General features: G+C 41.9%; 1 protein-coding gene across 1 annotated transcript; it reads left to right on the top strand.

Moving 5' to 3' along the window:
• Nucleotides 1-2,116: 2,116 nt before the first annotated feature.
• Nucleotides 2,117-10,479, top strand: LOC123404811 (oligopeptide transporter 4-like). Its single transcript, XM_045098758.1, has 6 exons — nt 2,117-2,650; nt 2,767-2,864; nt 8,540-9,118; nt 9,231-9,483; nt 9,574-9,756; nt 9,856-10,479. Exons 1-6 carry the CDS (start codon nt 2,117-2,119, stop codon nt 10,477-10,479), a joined length of 2,271 nt encoding a protein of 756 aa, XP_044954693.1.
• Nucleotides 10,480-26,705: the final 16,226 nt, after the last annotated feature.

The following is a 26,705-nucleotide window of genomic DNA, read 5'->3' as shown; positions in this document are numbered from 1 at the left end:
AGTTAACCATATGCATGAATTTTTAATCTTGCCTGTCATGTGTACTAGTATGAAATGTTTCCCTATGTTAACTAGTTTGAGTTATGCTTATGTGAACTACTTTAAATTATGCCTATGTGTGGATGTGTTGCTTGATGAATTTCTAAGGAGCTAGGAGCTCCCACATTTATTTGTGATGATAACATTTTCTACACTGATGATATAGAATGTAAATGCACTCTTCTTGTTTTCAATTACAGGGTTTCCATAAGAAATAGATATTCAACAGAAGCACATAGACACGTCTCAGAAAGTGACACTCGGAAAAAGAGGCATTCACGTCACTCGCGGAAAATGGGTCACCTGAGCACTTTAACTCATGTTATGCCATTATTTTCCAAGGCCGGCTCTCGGCAAAGGTGTCACCATGAGCACTTTAATTACAACTGGTGTGCCACGGTTTTCAAGATAACTATCGGAAAAGATTCATCTGAGCATTTGTACTGACAACTGGGACCAGCGGGACCACATGCCAGGTTTGAGTGCTTCTGTGACGTGTTTTTACCGAGGGTTCATCGTTGACCATCAATATAGGTAATAGAAAGTGACGGCACCGTCAGTTGCGAACGGGCATACCACATGGCTTATCTTTGTCGTGTGTGGTTCTTGGCGTATGTGCCATTTCCATGCATTGTTTGGTCGTGGTAACCCAGTATCGGCAAAGGTAGCTAGTTGCCGTGAAGCCGTGTTTGCCGAGGTGGCTCTCTGCATATATATGTTTGGCGCCGTGTTTGCCGAGGTGGCTCTCTGCATATATATGTTTGCCAAGTGTTCGTGATTCAGCTTTCGGCAAAGGGCTTTGCACCCGGCGTATAGGAAAATTCCAGTAATGCATGTATATCATACTCCTCTGTTCCAAAATAAGTGACGTAAATTTAGTATTAAGTTAGTATAAATTTTATACTAAAGCAGCGACACTTATTTTAGAACGAACGGAATACTATATTATTATTCTAATCCGACATTGGCACATACGTGATATTAGCACGTGTAAGCTTTGTCCATCTAAGGAGAAAGACCTGCAACATGCCCTCATGCATTATTCACATGCTTGAGGTTTTTAGGAGGAAGCCCGCCAACTTATGGACATCAAACACCCACAGCTCCATCCATCCACATGGGCGGCTGATATCTTATGCAGACCAAATTTCTCGGCGCAAGAACGAGCAACGATCATTACAGTGATGTGGTCCATTTGGACATCACACAATTGCTGGACACATGAAGGCGATAAACTGGATTCGACCAACTCGGCGGGACTCACGAGAGCAACATTGGCCATGCGGGATATTCCATTGCAGCAGGCAACCGTCTTGCCAGGCCATGCCTGGCGACCCCCTACACATGACTAGGTCAAAATAAACACTGATGCGGCAATCCTTCGAGACGAAGGAAAGAGCGAAGCTGGTGGCGTGGCACGCGCACCTGCAGCCTTCCTGGGTGCTTGGTGTAAGTTGCACCCCGGAGTGACTGACCCCATGATCGTGGAAGCCCTGGCGGTTCGAGACGGAGTCATCTTCACAAATCTCAGAGGGTCCTTGCACATGGTGATAGAAACCGATAGCCTGGAGGTGATAAACCTCTGTAACTCTCGTCACAACAGTCGGTCAGTTGTGGCACCAATTCTTTTAGAAATAGATGAGCTATCTACTACTTTTCACTCTTTTGTAATTTAGTATGTAAGTAAATCAGCTAACGCCCAGCTCACCTTTGTGCAAAGCATGCTTGTGAGGTGATTGTCATCGAAAGCTGGTTTACGGAGACACCTAGCTTCCTGATCAGCAGCCTTTTAGCTGACTGCACAATGAATGCATGAATAAAGCTCTTAATTCCCTGCAGAAAAAATATAACCTGTAAAAGATGGAGGGAGTATTGTGTTAGGGGAAGTTTGACAACAGTAATGCGGTAAGCAAACGTGACAACACTAATGCGGTAAGCAAACGTTACGCCCAAAGAATGTGGACACAATAGTAGCTGCGCCCTACCCTGAAACCCCAGCACCCATATAAATGGCCGAGCCATCAGACCCCTGCTCCCAGACCAGCCCGCCCGGTATAGACGTACAGCGCACATAGCAATGGGCGATACAGCAGCGGACGAGCGCGGCCACGCCATTGCCCCCGGCAAACTGGAGGAGGCCGGAAAACTGGAGGACGAGGAGGAGAATTCCCCGATCGAGGAGGTGCGGCTAACGGTCCTCCCTTTTGACGACCCGACGCTGCCGGTCTGGACGTTCCGGATGTGGAGCATCGGGCTCTTCTCTTGCGCGCTCCTGAGCTTCCTCAACCAGTTCTTCTCCTACCGCACGGAGCCGCTGATCATCACCTCGATCACGGTGCAAGTGGCGTCGTTGCCCATGGGCCACTTCCTGGCCCGCGTGCTGCCGTGCCGCAGGTTCCGGACGCCGGCGATGCTCGGAGGCGGGGAGTGGAGCCTCAACCCGGGGCCGTTCAACATGAAGGAGCACGTGCTCATCTCCATCTTCGCCAATGCCGGCTACGCCTTCGGCGGCGGCAACGCCTACGCCGTCATGATCGTCGACATCATCCGAGCCTTCTACGGCCGCTCCATCTCCTTCATCGCCGCCTGGCTCCTCATCATCACCACCCAGGTACGTATTGTAGTTCATACTATATGCGTTGGTGTTCTTTCTGATGGCCACCATGCAAGTTTTCATGCTACTCTTTCTTACTTTTGTTCTGTGGCGTCGAAATCAAATCTATCTAGGTTCTTGGGTACGGGTGGGCGGGGCTGATGCGCAAGTACGTGGTGGAGCCGGCGCACATGTGGTGGCCGAGCACGCTTGTCCAGGTCTCGCTCTTCCGGTGAGCACCTCGAAGATCACTATATCCACTCTACTCTAGTTCGCTTGGTCGCCTCTTTGCGTTATGCTGTTGTTACATTCGTTTGGGAAGTACTAGATTTTGCATTTTGGAGGCCGGCGAACAAAGCACTGCCTGCAGAATTCTCCGTTTCTTACGATCCGTTGGGTTGGTTGGATTGCTTGGTTTGTCCTTGAGTAGAGAAGTTTACTGACGTAGTCGATAGAGAGGCCTACTGAGTACTGACGCACGCATAGCTACAAATAGCAGCACTAATAGTTTAACACAGAAGCACCAAATATAGTTGATACTACAACTTTCGACCCATTTCCCCAGTTTGTCGAAGAAATCGATAGAGAAACGTACTGCCGGACGGTAAAGTTACAAAAGCCAGCAAAAGAACCAAAACTGGGGCTAATATTTTTAGTGTCAAGTGTGTCAAACATCTTTCCCGATCGAGGAGAACAGGTCACTGTTTTTTATGGTAGAAAACAAATTATGGACATAGTATTATCAGTAGTTGTCACCCGAAACCAAGATGTTAAAATTGGCTCCAGTCGGCAGGCTGTCATTGAAGATATATACAAAAGGCGATGGCTAAAAATTGACGAGAATACCGTGAGCATAAGATCCAGCTAAGACACTGACATCCAGTAGATGTTCTTTTCATCTTCTCTTGGTGTCGTCATCTTTCAAAGTTTGAACGCAGAAGCAAGATCTAACAGAGAACCCCCTCCACGAACATAGGAATGCGTCTACTGCATTGATGGATAGATCAGCCGATCAACTGCTTGCGGAGTACTATATTCCTCGATGCACGCTTGTACACGAGGGATTTTGCGCAGCGCACAAGACTTGCTGCCTTTTCTGTCACTCTCTTTATTTACATGGAATCAACAAAGGATTATGGAGCTGGTCGCCCAACTCTCTCGTCCATGATCGACCGTGATATCCCATGATTAGCGGAAGGAGTCTGACCTCTACACTAATACTCACGGTGTAAACTTTTATAAAACGTTTAGATCACTTTTATAAGATCATTTAGATCATTAAAAGTAGTAATTTAAGCGATTTTATAAAAGTTACAGAGGGCGAAATTACTAGTTATCTAATACTCCCTCCGTTCCTAAATATAAGTCTTTTAAGATATTTCATTAGAAGGCTACATATGGAGCAAAATGAATGAATCTACACTCTAAAAAATGTCTATATACATTCGTATATAGTCCACTAATGAAATCTTTTTAAATAATTATATTTAGGAACGGAGGGAGTATATCTTCCAACGATTACTCCCACATTTACAGGTTGCGTTACTTGTCGCAATCTGAAAGTTTTTCCTTTTTTCGTAGAACCGTATTTTAAAACGTTTTGTCTTCTAAACCGTGAGTTCAAATCTCGAACCGTTTCCACCGTTGGCTTTCTCACGTCGAGATCTTCAAAACTATCATGTTGATAGGTTTTGACGAACTTCTGTTTTCACGAAAAAACCGTAAGAAAAAAACCGGACGAAAAAACCGTGCCTCACGCGATAGAAAAAAAAAAGAAAACGTGTTTTTTTCCCTTTCCGAGAAGCACGGATCAGGCCTCTCGAAAAGACAAAACCGTGCCTCTCGCGGAAGCAAACCCATGCCTCCTGCGGAAAAAAAAGAGAGCAGAAAACGTGTTTTTCCCCTTTTCGGGACAGGCACGGGCGTGCCTCTCGCGAAGGTAAAACCGTGCCTTTCGTGAAAGCAAAATGGTGCCTCTCACAAAAAATAAATAGAAAATGCGTTTTTTCCCTTTCGGGACAGCCACGGACATGCCTCTCGCAAAGATAAAATCGTGCCTTTTGCGAAAGTTAAAACCGTGCCTCTAGCAAAAAACACAAAACCACGTTTTTTCCTTTCCGAAAGGTACGGGAATGCCTTTCGCGAAGGTAAAATCGTGACTCTCACAAAAAAACAGAAAACACGTTACTTTTCCCGTGCCCCGCGAAGGCAAAACCGTGCTTCTCGCGGAACCAAAACCGTGTCTCTCGTAAAAAAATAGAAAACGTGTTTTTTCGCGAAAAAAAATTGAATTTTTTTTTGTCCAAAAGTTAGGAAAGACAGGTGAAAAACCGTTACACCAAAAAAAAATCGGAAAAAACCACTCAAAAAAAGAAAAAACGCATGTGAAAAAATAAATTAAAAAAGGGAATCCGAAGAAAACGCTTAGAGCGCGACACATGAGGGGGCGTGAGAGCGATCGCTGAAAGGCTTCCGAGTGAGCGCTCGCTAACTAGTTGCTCCCTATAGAGGTAATAGAACCCGAAGGAATTGGCCAGGTTGTTCCATGACCCGCCGATTTTAATTCCAAAGGAAAACGTTCTAAAAATGAGCACTTATCTGAAAACAAAGGACCTCCTATGTGCCGCTCGTTGGAGTGAACTGCCGAGCGGACACATAGGCGGTCACCCAACTGGGCCAGTCCAGTTTTTTTTGTCTTAAGAAAATCTGATATTTTCCATTTTTCTTTTTTTTTCTGTTCCTTTTTTCCTTTTCTGTTTACTTACATTCTTTTGTTCTTTTTTGGTTCGTTTTCTACTTCCTTCTTCTCATTCTTTTGAATTTGTAGAAAAAACATTTTCCGGACTTGAAGAATTTTTTTTGAGAATACAGAACATTTTTTGAAAATACAGAACATTTTATCAGTTTATGAACAATGTTTGAAAAATTATAATGTTTTGAAATTTGGAACATTTTATAAAAGCAAGAGCATTTTTCGAAATTTAGGAACAATTTGAGAACGCAAACTTAGTTTAAAAATTCAACACAATTTTGATATATTTATTTTTTATGAAAATACCAAACTTTTTTGAAAATACCGAACATTTTTATAAAATAGCAAACATTCCTTAAAATACCGACCATTTTTTGAAAATACTGAACAATTTTTAAGTTCTGAACATTTTTGTATAAATTTAGAACATTTTTCTAAACGCAAAGACATTTTTCCAATTTGAAGAACAATTTTTAGAAAATTCAGAACTTTTTTGAAAATCCAGAACATTGTTTCAATTAATGAACAAAGTTTGAAAATGACATTTTTTTGCAATTTGGAACATTTTTTAGAAGCAAAACCATTTCTCGATATTTGAGAGCGTTTTTTTAACACAAACTTAGTTTAAAAATTGAACAAGATTTTGATATTTCGAACATTTTTTTTAAAAATACCAAACATTTTCTTTAAAAATCGAACATTTTCTGAAACTTTTGAACATTTTGTATAGTTATGAATGTTTTTGAAAAACGACAACTATTTAAAATTTTGAACAATTTATAAAAAAGAGGAAAAAATTGGATTTAAAGAATAATCTTTGAAAATCTAGAACATTTTTTGAAACAGAAACGTAAAATAAAAAACAAACAAAAAAGAGAAAGGAAAAAAGAAAAACGAAAAAACTGATTTAGGGAACCTTCTAGAAGTATCCCAAACCACGAAGAAATCGACTCGAAACGTCTAGAAAGTTCCCAAAACCAGCAAAATTGCTTGGAGATGTCCCGCTTGAATGGGTCGGCCGAGTTAGAAACGATCGCTCGTTCTCCTGTGTGTGGAGCCTAGACTATTTGCCACAAAATGAGGCAAATAGAAGATTCGGGAGTATAAGGCTGGACCAAAAATCCGACCGTTACTCACTTTAGTTCACAACTCAGAGCTCTAATGGCTCTGGAGTGAATACAAGTAGAAACTTTCAAATTCGTCGGTAGGTCCAACTGAAAATAATCAGTGGTCTTGAAATGAACACTTCAGTAGTGGTACATTCTACATTCTCTATTGATGCTTTCGAAGTTCCCGCTGTGTTGTCTTGGAATTTTTGATGTGGTCATATAAGGTTTAACAAGGGCTGGAGTGGTTTCAAATAGAATTGTTGGAGGCTCCGATTGAATAGGATTTGTACAACGACTATATCTGGATGATTCAGTGGTTTCGAGTGGAAGTGCTTTAGCAACACCGAGATAAATGGAACTAGGTAGATATATTAGAGTCATTTGGCTTGTCCAACAATTGTCTTTAAGCATTTTTAAGGGACTACCTTTATCGTAGTTTTGTCACCGCAGATGTCCTCGTGAAAGGACTAAGACTAGGAGCCATCAAAACTAGACGGTTGCTTGGATGGGTTGATCGGGAACGAAAAACACGTGTTTACCAGGTTTGGCCCTCCGATGGAGGTAAAAGCCTATGGCATGCTTGTGTATTATTGACGATGAGGATCTCGATTACAAGGGTGCGAAACCGTTATCCTAGCTCTCGAGGGTTTCTTGTTTGAATCTGTCCTTCTAAACGACCCATGACCTCCCCTTATATATTGGGGTAAGCCTCTGGTTTTACAGTGACCTCATGTCTGACACGATTAAGACTCCTACTTGGAATAGATTTTTTCCTAAGCCGGCCACGGTCCGCCGGTTCATATCTTAGGTTTATCAATGACCCGGCCACCTCTTGAGCCACCTAATGGCCCAGCCTTATCCCAGTCGAAAGGTGAACCGGCCTTGTCGACTCTTGGATCGGTCTTGATAAATCCTCGCTATACATGGGCCGTCTTATAACTGGCCATATCGAGAAAGGGCCGACCTTTATAAGAGTTGGCTTATGTCACAGGGAATATCCCCAACAACCTTCCATTCTTTATTGTATCTAAAAGAACATTTCCTAAAATATACTTAAAGTAGGTATTCACTGTATTTTTTTATACAAGGCCACAAACTCATATTACAAGTACCAAGATAAAAAATAATGCCTACTTACAACAATGTTGCAAGCTAGCTTTTCTACTTGTTTGACGTGTTAATTAATGTGTATTTTCTCTCCAACACACAACAAGCCGACTCTCTTATTCATGATTGGTTGATTAATGCAGCACATGCAAACCAACCATATCACCTCGGCATGGATGCAAGGGATATTAATGTCCTCGATTGCTAGTATGAGGCTAACCCCATGAAATTCTGCCTTGGTTCGTGTTAGTGGCCTTAGACTCCCCATAGTGGAGTAACATCGGGTCCAACTCAGCAAATTTGACGATAACATGTCCGAGAGGAATGGTTCGGAATTTTCGAGGTATTCATAGAAAATTTGTCACACCGTGTCGGAATGATCGAAGTGAGGGCTAGGTGTCTCCGAGGCTCTCTAAAAACCCTTCACCACTTAGGTCGGAGTTGTAGAGCAAGCCGGTTTTGGATGCTCCAAGGCAAACTCTGTGAGCTTAGGCAGGCCGTCTCAGAAGCTTCGAGCGGTTTTCACTCGGACATTCCGAAGTGTTTACCAGAAAACCTAACCTTATTGGTTTCGCTCAAAAACTTAGAATCTATGAAATTTTACGCTCGGTTGGATTTCTATGTGCGCGGGGCGATAATGTGGTGTATTGATCGTGTTTACCGGTGACTTAGAAATAGTTAATTCTCGATCATTTGAGAGTCATAAAATCGTTAAGAGGATCTTCAAAGTTTACTGTCGGAAAAAACCGCATCATCAGAAACTTATTGATTGTATCGTCAGCTTTGAAACGATAACATAGGGATTAATTAACATAGTGATTTGTAAGTGACCTTCATCGAATATGTTATCATCCCTCGCAAAAATGAAAGAATATATTATGATGAAATCATTCCTCGGCTTGTAGCACGACACTGACAACACCTGCATTGTTGCACCAGGGCACTGCACGAGAAGGAAGAATTCCCCAAGGGCTCCCGCCAAATCTCACGCTTCAAGTTCTTCCTGGTGGTGCTCATCTGCAGCTTCTCGTATTACGCCATGCCAGGCTACATCTTCCAGAGCCTGACGTCCATCGCATGGGTGTGCTGGGCCTTCCCCAAGTCGGTGACGGCGCAGCAGCTCGGCTCCGGCCTGAAAGGCCTGGGTCTCGGAGCCTTCACCCTCGACTGGGCGACCGTCGCCTCCTACCTCTACAGCCCGCTCATCACGCCCTTCTTCGCCATCGCCAACATCTTCGTCGGCTATGTCATCTTCGTCTGGGTGCTCGTGCCCACGGCGTACTGGGGGACCAACCTGTACCACGCCAAGACGTTCCCCCTCTTCTCCACGCAGCTCTTCATGTCCAACGGGTCGGACTACGACATCACGTCCATTGTGAACAAGCAGTTCCAGCTCGACATTGACGCTTACGGGGAGCTCGGCATGGTCAACATCAGTACCTTCTTTGCGCTGGCTTACGGGCTCAGCTTCGCCACCATCGCCGCCACCATCTCGCACGTCGGCCTCTTCTACGGGAAGTAAGGGCTCTCATCTCTGTGCCGTGCCCGTGCGTACATGAAGAAACAGACGCAGCTGTGATCACGTCTTGTTGTGCGAACTGAAATGGGGCATGCATCGACCAATGTGCAGGGAGATCTACCAGCGGTTCAGAGTTTCTCGGCAGGAGGAGCCGGACGTCCACACGAGGCTGATGAGGAGGTACGAAGACATACCGGCTTGGTGGTTCTACACGCTGACGGTATTGTCGATGACTGTGGCCCTCATCCTCTGCACCGTCCTCAACCACGAGGTTCAACTCCCATGGTGGGGCCTCCTCTTCGCCTGTGGCATGTCCTTCGTCTTCACCCTCCCCATAAGCATTATCACAGCAACCACAAACCAGGCAAGCAAATTTTACTAGAATTTATATAGTGTAATCTCCTGCAGTATACAAGAAAACTGACAAATGCATTTTTAAACTGACGGACGACAGACGCCTGGTTTGAATGTCATCGCGGAGTACGCCATGGGGCTGATAAGGCCCGGCTATCCCATCGCCAACGTTTGCTTCAAGGTGTATGGTTACATGAGCATGTCACAGGCCGTTTCCTTCCTCGCAGACTTCAAGCTTGGCCACTACATGAAGATACCCCCCAAATCAATGTTCGTTGTTCAGGTAAAAGAACCCCCTCAATCTGATCATCTTCCAAAAGCAGAGGAGTGACATACGTGGGAAGATGAAACTTACTGACCTTCTCGCTCTGTTCACGCTCAGTTCGTCGGTACAATTGTGGCCGGCACAATCAATCTCAGCGTGGCGTGGTGGCTGCTTGGCTCCGTGGAGAACATCTGCCATATCGATGTGCTCCCAGTAAATAGCCCATGGACGTGCCCCAACGACCGGGTCTTCTTCGACGCGTCGGTCATCTGGGGCCTCGTTGGTCCGTGGCGCATCTTCGGGCCTCTTGGTAACTACGCAGCCATCAACTACTTCTTCCTCATCGGCGCCGCGTCTCCGTTCGTCGTGTACATCTTCCACAGGATATTCCCCGACCAGAAATGGATACTGCTGATCAACCTGCCGGTGCTCATCAACGCGACGGCCAGCATGCCGCCGGCGACGGCCGTGAACTACAACTCGTGGCTGCTCATCGGGACCATCTTCAACTACTTTGTGTTCCGGTACCGGAAGAGGTGGTGGCAGAGGTACAACTACATCCTCTCCGCCGCGCTCGACGCAGGGGTCGCCTTCATGGCGGTGCTGCTGTACTTCGCGCTCACCATACAGAACCGGAGCATTGTTTGGTGGGGCACGGCCGGCGAGCATTGCCCTCTGGCCATATGTCCCACCGCTAAAGGGGTCGACCTGGGTCCGGAGAGTGGGTGCCCTGTGTTCTGAGCTAAATGTCTCTTCTTCCATGCCTAAGATCGGTCATGATCCTTTGCAATTGTGTTTCTGTCATACTGTCACACTGCAAGCAATTCTGTTTTTTGGGTATTGCATTGACCCAAATATCACATCAAGATATACAATCGCAAATACTCCATGCCCGCATCTGCACAGACAATAAGAACGACCAATAAAAAAACTGGAAAGTGTAAATCTTTTTTAGCTGAATATAAATGCTGCCTCGAATTCGTATTGGATAGGTGTCTTCTCATTTTCTTTTCTTTCTTTCTTTATTTTACACTCTTGCCGTATACACTCTTTTAAATATTCAAAAATTGACAATAGAACAATTGTTCTACCTTATTTGGTTTTAAAAAGAATTGCCATGGTTTTTGGTTGACAAAAAGAAGAGGACAATTAAGGCCCCGAAGGACCGATCCATCAAGAGCGCTACTTCACCAAAAACACTCAAGAGAGCAGCCTCAAACAAGATATCAGTTTTTTAAAAAGCTTCTTCCTCTTGAGGATCAAGAACTCCTTCACGTTTGCTAAGAGTGACGTCATAGCTATTCATAGTTTGAAATCATAGAACGGCTCTCCCACGCCATTTTTATAGTGCACGCCCTCAAACATATGAGGCCTCATGGAAGCAACAAAACCACTTTGGCTAAATTACATATAATAAGGTTTTTGAATTGTAAGAAATATGAGCAATTTATCATATAACTTTATCAACAAAAACAATAGATAAAACATGACTAATATAGCAGAGATGAAACAAGTCATGCAATCTAACAGATACTAGAACAGATACCAGAACAAGAAACTCTATTATGATCTCGAACAGAAAAGACACGAACACATACTAAGCAACGGCAGTAGCATTAGCATTGGCGTTGGCCTTGACGTTGTTGTCGCCCAGGTCATCGAAGAGGTTGTCAACGTCGGGGAAGAAGTCGTCGTCGGGGATGTAGTCGCCGGCGTTCGTGGCGTCCATGATGAAGAGGTAAGTAGTCGAGCTGAGCGCTCCCCAAAAACCTTATCACCCTTCTCCCATATAGGACTCAAAGAGGCGGAGTTTCGGAGGACTAATGTCCTGAACTGCGGTGCACATCGCAATCCAGGATGGGGAAGAACCTCGGAGTAGCTCAAATATTTGGAACTGGATGGCGCCAGGAAGGTGTTGGTATGATGTGTCTTTCTCAAAAGGAGAAACCTCTTTTTTATAGGCACAGGAGAAGGAAGAAAACAGGCAGGGACGGGAGGCGAAGCAAAAGAGGGAGACGAAACAAACATGCAGTAGTCGAAGGGTGCAACATTCATATTCAATCGTGACTACAACAAAACTTTTCAGCTCTCGTGTGACCTTTAGTATACCAGTCGTGCATGACAAAAAATTAAACATCAGCTCGTCTCATTCCTGCAATCCGCGACGCATCGTGATGAGGCATGGGGTGATGAGGTGGGCAGTGGTGGAGGTATGTGCGTGAATGTCTCTCTTGTTCTCATCCTTATACATGTGGAGAAATAACCTTCCTTACAAGGAGGTACAACTCCCATTAGGTGAGCAGTATGGGACTAAAAAAATTAGTCCAGCCTCTTTCCCAGCATAAATTGGTTGAGTGGTCCCCTAGGATTTATTAGGAATTCTAAAGATGTTATTGGACTAGCCCATATATTGATGAAATTCTAGCAATCCCCCATCAGATTTTAGAAGCACACAAAATTTTCCTTTGGTTCCAAAAACACTGTTTATATATCGATACTATAGTGGATACTGTTAAGTTGAACTTCCACCTAGAACTCTATGTTACACTAGTAAGCAAATTGAACAGTGGACTAGGCCTTGAACCGCAAGTTTTTTGTGAATCTAGTTTCACATAAAGCCTTGACCGATACTAGGCTACCGTGGGACTTCTCCAAAGGTGGAGCTTATGAGTCATACTCCAAGGCCTTTCATGAGTTTACTAGAGAGCACCTTACTCTCATAGATTGCGGCGTTGAACAATAAGACTCAGATAGGTGTGTTCATCAAAAGATGTTTTTCAGGACAAAATCTCCGCTTAAATAAGCCACTTAGAACACATCACGATATACATCAACCTGCAATGCACATTAGGGGAGTACTGCTTCTTCATGGAGTGGTATTGTTAATAGTAAGGATACTCTCCTCTTAGTTGCAACAACTTTTCTTCAAATTCTAATTGAAGGGATCTCCAATCACATAGAGTAGGTTACCCCTGTGAACATCTCATATTGTAGGTCTCAGACCCATCTTCTTTGATGCATTATCTATCACATTACGTGATAGACCCTTAGTAAAAGGATCTACCAGATTTTTTGACATTTGGATATAATCCAATGCAATAACTCGGGAGTTTCTCATTTTTCTGACACATTTCAATCTTCTTTGTACATGTCTTGATGACTTCATTTTATCATTTGAACTACTCACTTTGGGGGTCACAGTTTGATTGTCAGAGTTCATAAGGATACCCGGTACAGGTCTCTCAACAACACGCAAGTCATTAAAGAGCCGATGAAGCCAATCTACTTCGACCGTAGCTATATCTAGTGATGTGAGTTCTTCTTCCATTGTTGACCTCGTTAAGATGGTTTGCTTGCACCAAGAAATAGTGCCACCTCCATGAGTAAACACATAACCACTCGTGGCCTTTATCTCATCAGCATCAGAGATCCAGTTTGAGTTGTTATACCCTTCAAGTACCTTTGGGTACCTAGAATAGTGAATTCCATAACTCGTAGTGCCTTTCAAATAACGCATCACTCTCTCTAGATCTTTCCAATGATCATCTCCTGGTTTTGAGACAAACCGGCTCAGTTTGCTAACAACAAAAGTGATGTTAGGTCTCGTAGTGTTGTCTAAATACATAAGCGGGCCAATAATCTAAGAGTATGGCAATTGATCCCTAGCAATTCTTTGATTCTTTTGAAGCAACAAGCTAGCATCACATGGTATTTGAGAAGACTTGCGGTCACTATAACCAAAGCAAATCAGGATCTTTTCCACATAGTGAGATTGAAGCAATGTAATCCCACCATCATCATCTCTCAATAGCTTGATGTTCAGAATAACATCTGTTGCTCCTAAATCCTTCATCTCAATACAACGAGACAGGAAATCCTTAACTTCCTTAATAACATTCAGATTTGTTCAGAAAATTAGTTTGTCATCAACATACAAGCAAATGATAACTCCCTCGCCCCCACCTTGGCATTAGTACACACATTCGTCAGCTTCGTTTACTGATGTCTACTACACAACTTTATTCTAGTAGACTATGTTGGGCCTCCAAGCGCAGAGTTTTGTAGGACAGTAGAAATTTTCCCTCAAGTATATTACCTAAGGTTTATCAATCCGTGGGAGGTGTAGGATGAAGATGGTCTCTCTCAAACAACCCTGCAATTAAATACAAAAAATCTCTTGTGTCCCCAACATACCCAATACAATGGAAAATTGAATAGCTGCACTTATTCAACGAAGAGATGGTGATACAAGTGCAATATGGATAGTAGATATAAGTTTTTGTAATATGAAAATATAAAAATATCAAGGTAGCAAGTGTAAAACAACGAGAAAAATGTTGTATAAATGCTTAGTAATAAGGCCTAGGGTTCATACTTTCAGTAGTGCAATCTCTCAACAATGCTAACATAGTAGAATCATATGATCATCCATCAACTTGCAACAAAGAATCACTCCAAAGTTCCTATCTAGCGGATAACAATAAGATGAAATATGTGTAGGTAGTAGAACCACCTCAAAGTTATTCTTTCTGATCAATCTTTTGAGTTATTCCTATAAATGTCACAAACAGCCCTAGAGTTCGCACTATAATAACAACCATGATACATATCAATCAAACCTAATGTCACCTAGATACTTCAATGTCACCTCAAGTATGTGTGGGTAAATTATGTGACATGCATCAAATAATTTCAAATCTATCATATCCAATCCAACACAAAGAACTTCAAGGAGCACCCCAAGATTTTTATCAGAGAATATGGTATTAAAACATGCAATCAACCCCTATGCATAGATCCCCAAGGTCAGCGGAATCCGCAAGTTGATGCCATAACATGTATCAAGTGAATCATTTGAATACCTCAATTTCACTATGGGTATCCGCATTCAAGACAAACATTAAGTGTTCTCAAATCCAAATATTCAATCCAACATAACGAGATCTTAAAGTGAAAGATTCAATTCATCACAACAATAGCAAGGAACAAACACCATATGATCCAACTATATTAACAAAGCCCGTGATACATCAAAATCATGCCATCTCAACACGAGAGAGAGAGAGGGAGATTAAACACATAGCTACTGGTACAAACCCTCGGCCTCGAGGGTGGACTACTCCCTCCTCATCACGGTGGCCACCGGGATGATGAAGATGGCCTCTGGTGATGATTTCCCTCTCCAGCAGGGTGCCAGAACAGGGTCTAGGTTCGTTTTTTGTGGCTACAGAGGCTTGGTGGAGCGAAACTTCTGATCTTGGATTAATTCCACGGGTTCCTGTATTTATAGGATTTTTTGGTGTCGATCTTACGTTTAGATGGGCCTCGATGGGCCCACTAGGTACCAGGGCGTGCCTGGGGGCTCGCATGTTCTGGTGCCTAGTGGGCACCAAGGGGCCCCTGTGGTGGTTCTTTTCGTCAAAAAGTTTTGTCCAACTCCGAGAACTTTTATTTCTACACTAAAAACAACACCACGGTAGTTCAGCTAAAAACATCGTCAGTGCGGGTTAGTTCCATGCAAATGATATCAAAACCATATGACATTGTTGTAAACATGGCATGAATACTTCAAAAATTACAGATGCGTTGGACACGTATCAGCATCCCTAGTCTTAATTCCTACTCATCCTCAAGTAGGTAAATGATAAAAGAATTAATTTATGAAGTGTGAATGCTAGCATAGTGCATAAGTTTGATCAATGATAATTTCAATCACTTTTCCTAGCATCATAATAGCAACTCTTTCTCATCAAACTCATGATGATAAAGTGGCAATTGAAAATGGATTTTTTTGATGTGGAATGCTACCTATCATATTCCTCATATACTCTTTTCTTTTGTAGCATGGACATTTGAACTTGAATGATTCAAAGCAATAGTCTATAATTTGACATGAAGGCATCAATACTCCAGCATATCAACAAGTAACCATCTCTTTCATAATATCAACACTAAAGAACGCTATCGCTGGCCCATTACGCTCAAACATTGATCCATCCATGCGACACACAAATATTAGCTACATCCAATGATCAAGTATGATAATAGTATTGCATAATTGGTGCTTTATAAGAGAATATGGAGACTCAACAAAAATAACAATTGCATAAATAAATAGATAGTCCCTTCTTAGAGGGAAGCAGAGATTTGTAGAGGTGCCAGAGCTCAAAGCGATAGTTGAGAGATGAAACTATTTTGGGTGGAATGTTTTCCCCGTCAATGAAAAACGACTAAGAGTTCCCAATGGCTTCCCTGCTAAACAAATCATAGGCGTTTACCAAACAGAAAATAAAGTTTATTCCTTTTTCCATCATTGTTTCACACTCCACGGCTAGCCGAATCCACGGGTACCATTCATACCAACACATTCCAAGGAATTTATTATTTGACAACATAAAGTAAATTTCTTTTCATTTTGGGACTAGGCATCCCTATTATATCCACATTCTCGTGCGATGAAAAGTGAATAAACACTCATCTTGAGAATAACCTATTTAGCATGGAAGGTACCGGCCAGCCTCGTCGCTTCATGAGCGGTACCGGCACACAAAAAAGATGTTTATTTTGAACATTAGAGTTGGCACATACAAATTTACTTGGAACGGCAGTGAAATAACACATATAAGTAGGTATGATGGACTCATTTGGCACAACTTTGGGTTTAGGATTTGTATGCACAAGGCGCATTCCCTCTATGTACTAGTGAAGGCTAGCAAATAGATTGATAATCGCCCAACCAAGGAAAAAAATCATCGTACACGAACATTAAACATAACCTACACCGAATAATGTAACACAAGTAGGATGTAACTTCATAGCATAACTATTGACTTAATGTGCGTGCATAGGGAATCACAAACCTTAACACTACTATTCTTACTAAAGCACAACTACTCACCAACATGACTCATATATTATTATCTCCATATCGCAAAACTATTGCAAGGAATCAAACTTATCATATCCAATGATCTATATGAAAGCTTTTAGTATATCACTCTTGGATATTCATAATATTAGGACTAATTTCATAGCATGTGCAAATTTTCATCACTATTATCAATTCGCGAAATAATATAAGGGGAGCATGAAAGTGTTCGACACGCTACTCCAAAAAGATATAAGTGAAGATCAAGCGACTAGTTGTAAATTGGTAGCTATGTGGGGACTCTCTCTTATTTAAAAACTTTCAGATCTAAGTATTTTATTCAAACAAAAAGGAAAACAAAGTAAAATGACATTTCAAGAATAGCACATATCATGTAAATAAGCAAAAACTTAGGCTCAACCAAAACTAACCAATAATTGTTGATGAAGAAAGGTGGGATGCCTACCGGGGCATCGCCAAGCTTAGATGCTTGAGACTTATTGAAATATTAACTTTGGATGCCTTGGGCATTCCCAAGCTTGAGGCTTTGGGTCTCCTTAATTCCTCTCATATCATGGTTTCCCTAAATCTCAAAAACTTCATCCACACAAAACTCAACAAGAACTCGTGAGATAAGTTAGAATAAATCAATGCAATAACCTTATCATTCTATACTATAGATAATCACTAAAATTATTATTTAACATTGCATACTAAATTCCACTGAATATTTAATACTCCTATCCTCAAATATAATGATTAAACAAGCAAACATATGCAAACAATGCAAACATAATAGCAATATGTCTACGCAGGATAGTCTTAAAAGGGTGAAGAAGGATCCATATTTGTCAAACTCAAAAATTCTTAAAATTTACCAAACTGTAGAGAATTTATCATAGCTTATTTTGCAAAAATAGTTCAACCTTTTATCACAATCTTACTTTTCTGAGGACTTTTTGCAATAGCGATAAACTTTCTATTTTGAAACAACAACTCTTATACTTGCAAACTAAGCATGGTAAAGGCTATACTTGACACTTTTATTGAAGTAAATGAAACACAAAATTTTCATAAATGGGATCAAGAAAATCCAACTAAAATTAAATGAATCTCCAAGCAAAACACATATCATGTGACGAATAAAAAATAGCTCCATGTGAGGTTACCGATAATGTTGGGGACGAAAGAGGGGATGCCTTCCGGGGCATCCACAAGCTTAGTTGCTTGCGTATTCCTTGAATATTACCTTGTGGTGCCTTGGTCATCTCCAATATTAGTGTCTTGTCACTGCTTATTCCCTTCATATTGATATCTCGCCCAAAACTTTAAAACTTCAATCACAGAAAACTTGACGGAACTTCGTGAGATGTGTTAGTATGAGAAAGAGCAAATCATTCACTTGGGAACTTTGAAAGACGAGATTCATAATTGTTCTCACACAATTCCTACTGTAACATATCATTTCTACAATTTATATTGACCAATATAAGCCATAGAAACTACAAAACAAGCAAACTATCCATTGCAAACAGAATCTGTCAAAAACATAACAGTTTGTAATATCTGAATTATGCTCATACTTCTGCAAATCTAAAAAATCTGACAAATTAGGACACCGTGAGAAATTTATAAATAATTCATGTGTAAATATTCAGAGCAAAATAAATTTTCTGTGAATTTATAAAATTCTGATACTGGGCGCAAAAGTTTCTGTTTTTCTCAGAATCGAATCAACTATCATCCACACTATCCCAAAGGCTTTACTTGGCACTTTATTAAAACAAAAGCATTAAACATGATTAATACAGTAGATTAATCATGTGAACACACATAGAAAATTAGGTATAAGTGTTGGGTTGTCTCCCAACAAGAGCTTTTCTTAAATTCATTTTTAGTTAGGCATGATGATTTCAATGATGCTCATATAAGAGTAATGAATTAAAACATAAAGAGAGCATCATGAATCACAAGGCAAGCACATTTAAGCCTAACCCACTTCCTATGCATAGGGATTTTTTGAGGAAAACAATTTATGGTAACAAGAATCAACTAGCGTAGGAAGGTAAAACAAGTGGAACTTCAAAATTCTCAACACATAGAGTGGAAACTTGATATTATTGAGATATGTAAAAGCATATGTCACTACAAGAAATATGCTAACTTACGACCTTCAATATTTGTCACCGAATGGTCGTTGGTTTCCATTTGCAACCTTTTTACGACCAAAAACAGAAGGTCAAAAGTTGAGGGTCTCTAATGAACTATAACGACCTTTCTGCTGGAATCGTCATAGAATTTTACGACCAAACGAAAGCATTGAAATTGTTTTGGTCGTTAGTTGTTTGCCCAAGCCACATCGGATCCAACGTGGCGAGCTGCTACTTCTTGAGCTTGCGTTGGTTTTTCCCTTGAAGAGGAAATGGTGATGCAGCAAAGTAGAGATAAGTATTTCCCTTAGTTTGAGAACCAAGGTATCAATCCAGTAGGAGTATCAAGATGAGGCACCAAGGCACCTGCGCAAAAACAAACAAACTTGCACCCAACGCGATAAAGGGGTTGTCAATCCCTTTACGATTACTTGCAAAGTGAGATCTGATAGTGATAATAGGTAAATATAAATAAATAAATAAATAAATAAAAGTGCAGCAAGGTATTTTTGTATGTAGATCTGAATATATAATGTGTAAAATAGACCCGGGGGCCATAGTGTTCACTCGAGGCTTCTCTCATGATAGCAAGTATTACGGTGGGTGAACGAATTACTGTCCAGCAATTGATAGAATCGTGCAAGGTCATGACAATATCTAAGGCAATGATCATACAAATAGGCATCACGTCCGAGACAAGTAGACCGATACTTTCTGCATCTACTACTATTACTCTACACATCGACCGCTATCCAGCATGCATCTAGTGTATTAAGTTCATAACAAACAGAGTAAGGCCTTAAGCAAGATGACATGATGTAGAGGGATAAATTCATGCAATATAATATAAACCCCATCTGTTTACCCTTGATGGCAACAACATGATGTGTGCCTCGCTACCCCTTCTGTCACTAGGTGAGGACACCGCACGGTATGAACCCAAAACCAAGCACTTCTCCCATTGCAAGAATTATAGATGAAGTTGGCCAAACGAAACCCATAACTCTAAGAGAATTACAAGGATACGAAATCATGCATATAAGAAATCAGAGGAGACTCAAATAATATTCATAGATAATCTGATCATAAATCCACAATTCATCGGATCTCGACAAACACACCGCAAAAGAAAGTTACATCGAATAGATTTCCATGATGATCATGGAGAACTTTTTATTAAAGATCCAAGAGAGAGAAGCCATCTAGCTACTATCTATGGACCCGAAGGTCTGTGGTGAACTACTCACGCATCATCGGAGAGGCAATGGTGTTGATGAAGAAGCCCTCCATGTCCGAATCTCCCTCCGACAAGGCACCAGAACGGTCCCCAGATGGGATCTCGCGGAAAAAGAAGCTTGCGGTGGCGGAAAAGTATTTTCGTTGCTCTCTCTGTTGGTTTGGGGATTTTAGGGACTTTATAGGCGAAAGAGGTAGGGCAAAGGAGGCACGGGGGCCCACGAGCCTGCTAGGCGCCCCCTTGGGGCGCGCCTAGGGGGCTCGTGGCCTCCTCCGTGGCCCTGTGCCTTGGTTCACAAATCTTCTGGATCCCTTCTGTTATGGAAAAAATCATCCCATAGGTTTTATTCCGTTTGGACTCCGTTTAATATTCTTATCTGAAAAAGGTCAAAAACACGGAAAAAACAGAAACTGGCACTAGGCACTGAGTTAATAGGTTAGTCCCAAAAATGATATAAAATAGCATATAAATGCATATAAATCATCCCAAGTTGATAATATAATAGCATGGAACAATCAAAAATTATAGATACGTTGGAGACGTATCACAAGCTAACGTGGCAAAATTTTGACAAAATGAATTGGTCGTAGATTAGAATCAGCCCGGTCCAGTTCGTCGTTTTAGATGGGCCGAGCCCATTAATTCAGCCTTTTTAATATATATTTTTCAATTGATTTTGGTTAGATACATGGGTCAGGCCCAGCAATTCAGCCTCTTATTTTCTAGGATTCGGCCTTTTACAGTCTACTGATTTTTTATTTTCAGCCATTTTTTTTGCAGTTGATCCCACCAATCAGATTGGTCCCACTTGTCATGCTTATCTTAAATTGGTCCCACACACCAAAAATTTAGAAATTTGTCAAACAACCATTATAACTTAGACCCCCTTGTCAAGTTTCCCTTTCACGGGTATTCAAATCACATACACAATCATTATTTCAAACAATCCAAAGAGCAAATGAAATTCATCAAAAACAAGACTACATTAGTCTATTACAATCGTTACAATATACTACAACCCAGAAAAGCCTACTACTGCCTACAATTACAACACATAATATGCTACTCTTTGCTGATATGCTTCACAGCTTCGGACTTGGATTCACACTTCACCTGTGCAAAAAATATGAATGAACATATAAGAATAATAATGTGTAAAGAACATCGAACTATGGCCAATGAGGGATCCAATAACTTATAAGCAAGAATTGACAGCAAATGAAATGTACATAGATAGTATCATCAAACCACCAGGATTATGATTATAATCTAAACATCTCATCAAACAAAACCTACACAAATAAACATCACGGCACATCAAGCCACGGGCGCAGCAGCGCTAGCATGTGAATCAACGCAACAGCGATGGGGCTACCACAAAAGCATCGAAAACCTAAGCAATCATAGTCTTGCACATGCACTACATACCAGAACCAAGCACCACATCTAGCCAAGCCAGCTAGGTCGAAGGACCGGAATCGCATGCGAAAATAGGGGAAGGGGATCTGGCAGTGGGACTTACACTTGCGGAAGCGGGGTGTGGGGTAGCCACACAAGGAGCAGGTGCTCTTCTGCATGTGGAAGCTGCGGCAGCCGTAGCGGATGCACAACGTGTGGGTCTTGTTCTGGTGATTTCCGTAGCTACCAAGGACGCCCTCCCGTCCAAGCCCTACGGCACGGCATGCCCACAAGCGACCCTCTCGCGCCCTGGAGGGACTCGCGTCAAGTACCTGGTTCGAAAGCAAAAAAATTAGAGCGCTACCAGGAGGTTGTCTTTCACCGTCATGTGAGAGGCTGCCATATTATGAATCTACACCATATTTTAGCCAAGTTTCATAAACGAAGCATTTGCAAAGGAGGCTTGTACCAGCAACTATACATAGGCAAAGTGCAATGTTTTAATAGGTTATGACAATCTACATCATGATGCACTTTCAAACAGCAATACAAACATGCTGACAGATTTCACATGGTTGTAAATGACACCAGCAAATATCCCACACGATGTAGCACAGAATTAGTACAGAGCACATACCCATATGATGCTTTGAATAAAAGATATGCCAATCTGAAATATGCTAGATGTTGCAAAACAAACACCAGAGGGGACTTAGCAGAATTGTAGTGGAGCTGGCTCCTATGATGCAACAAAACAAAAGTAATAGCAAAAAAATATGGCCTGGAGGGGCTAAAACTGCGGTCTACCCGGCACTATGTTGGGGCTCTAGCAACTTAGGAACCACAGGAGATCGACTCAAAATGACAACTGATAACGCACAAGTATAGGGGATCGCAACAGTTTTCGAGGGTAGAGTATTCAACCCAAATTTGTTGATTCGACACAAGGGAAGCAAAAGAATATTCTCTAGTATTAGCAGTTGAGCTGTCAATTCAACCACACCTGAAAGACTTAGTATGTGCAGCAAAGTATCAGTAGCAAAGTAGTGTGATAGCAACAGTAGCAACGGTAACAGTAGCAGCAGTGACAGCAGTAGCAGTAACAGTAGCAGCAGTGACAGCAGTAGCGGCAAAGTAATGCAGCAAGGACTAGTAGGAAAAGCTCGTAGGCATTGGATCGGTGATGGATAATTATGTCGGATGACATTCATCATGCAACGATTATAACATGGGGAGATATGTAACTAGCTCTAGTTCATCAATGTAATCTAGGCATGCATTTCGTATATAGTCATACGTGCTTATGAAAAGAATTTGCATGACATCTATTGTCCATCCCTCCCGTGGCAGCGGGGTCCTAATGGAAACTACGGGATATTAAGGTTCTCCTTTTAATAGAGAACAGGAACAAAGCATTAGCACTTAGTGAATACATGAACTCCTCATTCCTCATACTATGGTCATCTCCGGGAGTGGTTCCGGCTATTGTCACTCCGGGGTTGCCGGGTCATAACACATAGTAGGTGACTACAACTTGCAAGATCGGATCAAGAACACACATATATTGACGAGAACATAAAAGGTTCAGATCTGAAATCATGGCACTCGGGCTCTAGTGACAACCATTAAGCATGGCAAAGTAGTAGCAACATCAATCTCAGAACATAGAGGATACTTGGGATAAATCCCCATCAAAACTAACTCGATTACACGATAGATCTCATCCAACCCATCACCGTCTAACAAGCCTACGATGAGATTACTCACGAACGGTGAAGAGCATCATGGAATTGGCGATGACGGAAGGTTGGTGATGACGACGACGACGATCTCCCCTCTCCGGAGCCCAAAACGGACTCCAGATCTGCCCTCCAGAGGAAGAACAGGTGGTGGTGGCACCTCTGTATCGTAAAACGCGATGAACTCTCCTCCTTGAATTTTTTTCAAACGAAAGGGACTAAATAGAGCTGGAGTTGGAGGCGCTCGGAGCCCCGAGGGCCCCACAAGCGTGCTACGCGCGGCGAGGGGGGCCCGCGCCTCGTGGGCTTGTGGGCTCCTCGCTCCACTCCTCCGGTTAATTCCTGCGCCAGTATTTTTTATATTCCACAAAAAATCCTCATAAATTTCCAGGTTATTCTGAGAACTTTTATTTCTGTGCAAAAACAACACCATGGCAATTCTGCTGAAAACAGCGTTAGTCTGGGTTAGTTCCATTCAAATCATGCAAATTAGAGTCCAAAACAAGGGAAAAAGAGTTTGGAAAACTAGATACGATGGAGACGTATCAACTCCCCCAAGCTTAAAGCCTTGCTTGTCCTCAAGCAATTCAGTTGACAAACTAAAAGAGACAAAAGAACAACTTTTACGAACTCTGTTTGATCTTGTTGCTGTAATTATGTCTAACTCATATTCAGATTTTCAGCAAGATCATAAGCTAACCACATAAGCAATGACATTTAGGTCTCAAGAGGAACTCATATCAATGACATAATCAACTAGAGAGCAATAATAATAAGTTTCAAACGTCAACACTTCAATCAAAACAATCATGAAGCAGTATGAACAGATGATATCTCACTAGCTCTTTCTGAGACCGCAAAACATAAATGCAGAGCACCTTCAAAGACCAAGGGCTGACTGAACATTGTAATTCATGGCAAAGAAGACCCAGTCACAGTCATAATAACAATTAAAAGCAAAGCATAAAAATGACGGAGGTGCTCTCTAATTGGTGCTTTTATAAGAAGAGGATGACTCAACAGAAACATAAATAGATAGACCCTTCACAGAGGGAAGCATTGATTTGCACAGGTGCCAGAGCTCAAGCTTTGAAGACATAAATAAATAATTTTGGTTGGCATGCTTTCATTGTCAACGCGATGACCAAGAGTTTTCACCATCTTCCATGCTACACATACTATAGGCGGTTCCCAAACAGAAAAGTAAAGTTTTGACTCCCCCACCACCGATCAATCACACTCCATGACTAGCCGAATACTCGGGTGCCGTCCATACCAACAACAATCCAGGGGGAGTTTTGTTTGCAATTATCTTTTCGATTTGAGCATGGAACTGGGCATTCCAATTACCGGCCCCTTTCTCGTGAATGATAGTGAATAAACACATATCGAGGATAACACGCCTAGCATGGAAGATATTGATCGCCCCTTGTCACCACATGAGCGGTTCGGGCAGGCAAAACAGATTATTACTTGAAGGTTTAGAGAGTGGCACATGCAAATTTACTTGGAACGGCAAGTAGATACCATAGATAGGTAGGTATGGTGGACTCATATGGAATAACTTTGGGTTTATGAAAGTGGATGCACAAGCAACATTCCCGCTTAGTACAAGTGAAGGCTAGCAAAAGACTGTGAAGCAACCAACTAGAGAGCGACAACAGTCATTAATATGCATTGAAATTAACCAACATTGAGTGCAAGCATGAGTAGGACATAAATCACCAAAAACATGAATATCATAGAGGCTATGTTGATTTTGTTTCAACTACATGCGTGAACATGTTCCAAGTCAAGCCACTTGAATCATTCAAAGGAGGATACCATCCTATCATACTACATCATAATCATCTCAAAATTCATGTTGGCATCCAAGACAAACCATTATAAGCTCCTAGCTAATTAAGCATGGCTTCAGAAACTATGATCTCTAAGTTGTCATTGCAAACATGTTTCTCTCACAACAAAGCTGAATTAGGAACTTTGAGCTAGTCATATTTACAAAAACAAAATGGATCGAGTTCATACCAGCTTTTCCAGGCTCAGTCACTTCATCATATATCGTCATTATTGCCTTTCACTTGCACGACCGAATGATGTGAACAATAATAAGAGTGTTCGTGCATTGGACTACGCTGGAATCTGCAAGCAACCACAAAGGAGAAGACAAAGTAATATGGCTCTTTGACAGATAAACAAATATGCATGCGAGAGCCACTAAACATTGTAACCATGGTCTTCTACCTTGACCCAAAGAAAAAGAAAACTATTTACACGGGAAAGCTCCCAACAAGCAAAACAAGAACGGGAAATCTTTTTGGGTTTTCTCAATCTAAACAAACACACGAGTAGAAAGCGAGAAACAGAAATAAACTAGCATGGATGATACAGTGGCAAAGTGTGAACACCGACTAACAAAGTGAAAGCGTGAGCAAGATTATAAAGTCGGTGAGAAACACGTACTCCCCCAAGCTTAGGCTTTTGGCCTAAGTTGGTCTACTCCCATGGCTGGTCCGGGCGATATCCAAAATCATAATGGGGGTTGTACGGGAGTGCGGCAGCTATCACCTGAATAGCTGCCTCATGGAGGCGAGCAGCCTTTGCCTCCCTCTCATACTCCTCTGCCTCTCCTGTGGTTATGTAATATCTCTGTTTTACCTGAAAGTCAAAGAAGGCAGGAGCAGGAAGGGTAATATGGAAAACATGTTGTCGGTTAAATATTAACCAGTAAAGGAGGGATTCATTATCCCTCTCATGGAACTGATAACGTGTCATAGCAGCGCGATCAAGGAAAGCTGTATGGAGCTGGAGATTTCCCTTCGCGGATGGGCACTCCAAGAAAATTTGCTATGCGAGTGGCATAGATCACACCAAAGAAATCCCCTTCATTAGCATTATTATTTAGCCTCCTCGCGATTATAGCTCCCATGTAGAAACTTCTATCACCCGTTACTGCGTTGTTAAGAATACTAAGGTCAGGTGCGCAGAGGTGACAATGCTCGATCTTGCCGTTAATGTATCTACCTATGAAGAGGGCAAAGTAATGCGAGGCGGGAAAATGAGTGCTCCCCATGGTAGCCTGCGTAATATCTCTAGTTTCTCCGACAGTTATACTAGAGATAAAATCTCTAACCGAAGACTTAGGAGGATCATTGAGACTACCCCAATCAGGTATCTTGCAAATTCTATTGAAATCCTCTAAATCCATGGTATACGATTTGTCATACAAATCGAACAGTATGGATGTGTCACGGCCAGCTAAAAATTTGAATCTACGAACAAAAGAGGCAGTGAGAGTAGTATATTGTTCACATTTATCGGAGATGAATTCTTTGAGCTCGGCGTTGTGAACAAATATATCAAATTCGTCTTTGAAATCTGCATCAATCATGAATTCATCAGAAGGCCATTCACATGGTTGTACCTGTGCGTTCCTCGGTTGGTAAGGATCGGGCTCCCGAATCGCGAGACGAGGACCCCTCTTGTTTGAGGAACCACCATGATAGTTTGTCCTGAACATCTTCCTTTTCTGAAATTTTTAGTGACTCAAAGGAAAAGTGAACAAGGCTCAACGA

This window comes from Hordeum vulgare, chromosome 6H, assembly GCF_904849725.1.
Source record: "Hordeum vulgare subsp. vulgare chromosome 6H, MorexV3_pseudomolecules_assembly, whole genome shotgun sequence".
NCBI lineage: Eukaryota > Viridiplantae > Streptophyta > Magnoliopsida > Poales > Poaceae > Hordeum > Hordeum vulgare.
The sequence above is the reverse complement of the archived record's forward strand: the minus strand, read 5'-3'. Positions and strand labels throughout refer to the sequence as shown.

Bases quoted from the DNA above. Each gene is read 5' to 3' on its own strand.
- LOC123404811 (XM_045098758.1), top strand. From the start codon at position 2,117: ATGGGCGATACAGCAGCGGACGAGCGCGGCCACGCCATTGCCCCCGGC. The intron at 9,484-9,573 runs GCAAGCAAATTT...GACGGACGACAG, and splicing joins TCACAGCAACCACAAACCAG to ACGCCTGGTTTGAATGTCAT. The intron at 9,757-9,855 runs GTAAAAGAACCC...GTTCACGCTCAG, and splicing joins AATCAATGTTCGTTGTTCAG to TTCGTCGGTACAATTGTGGC.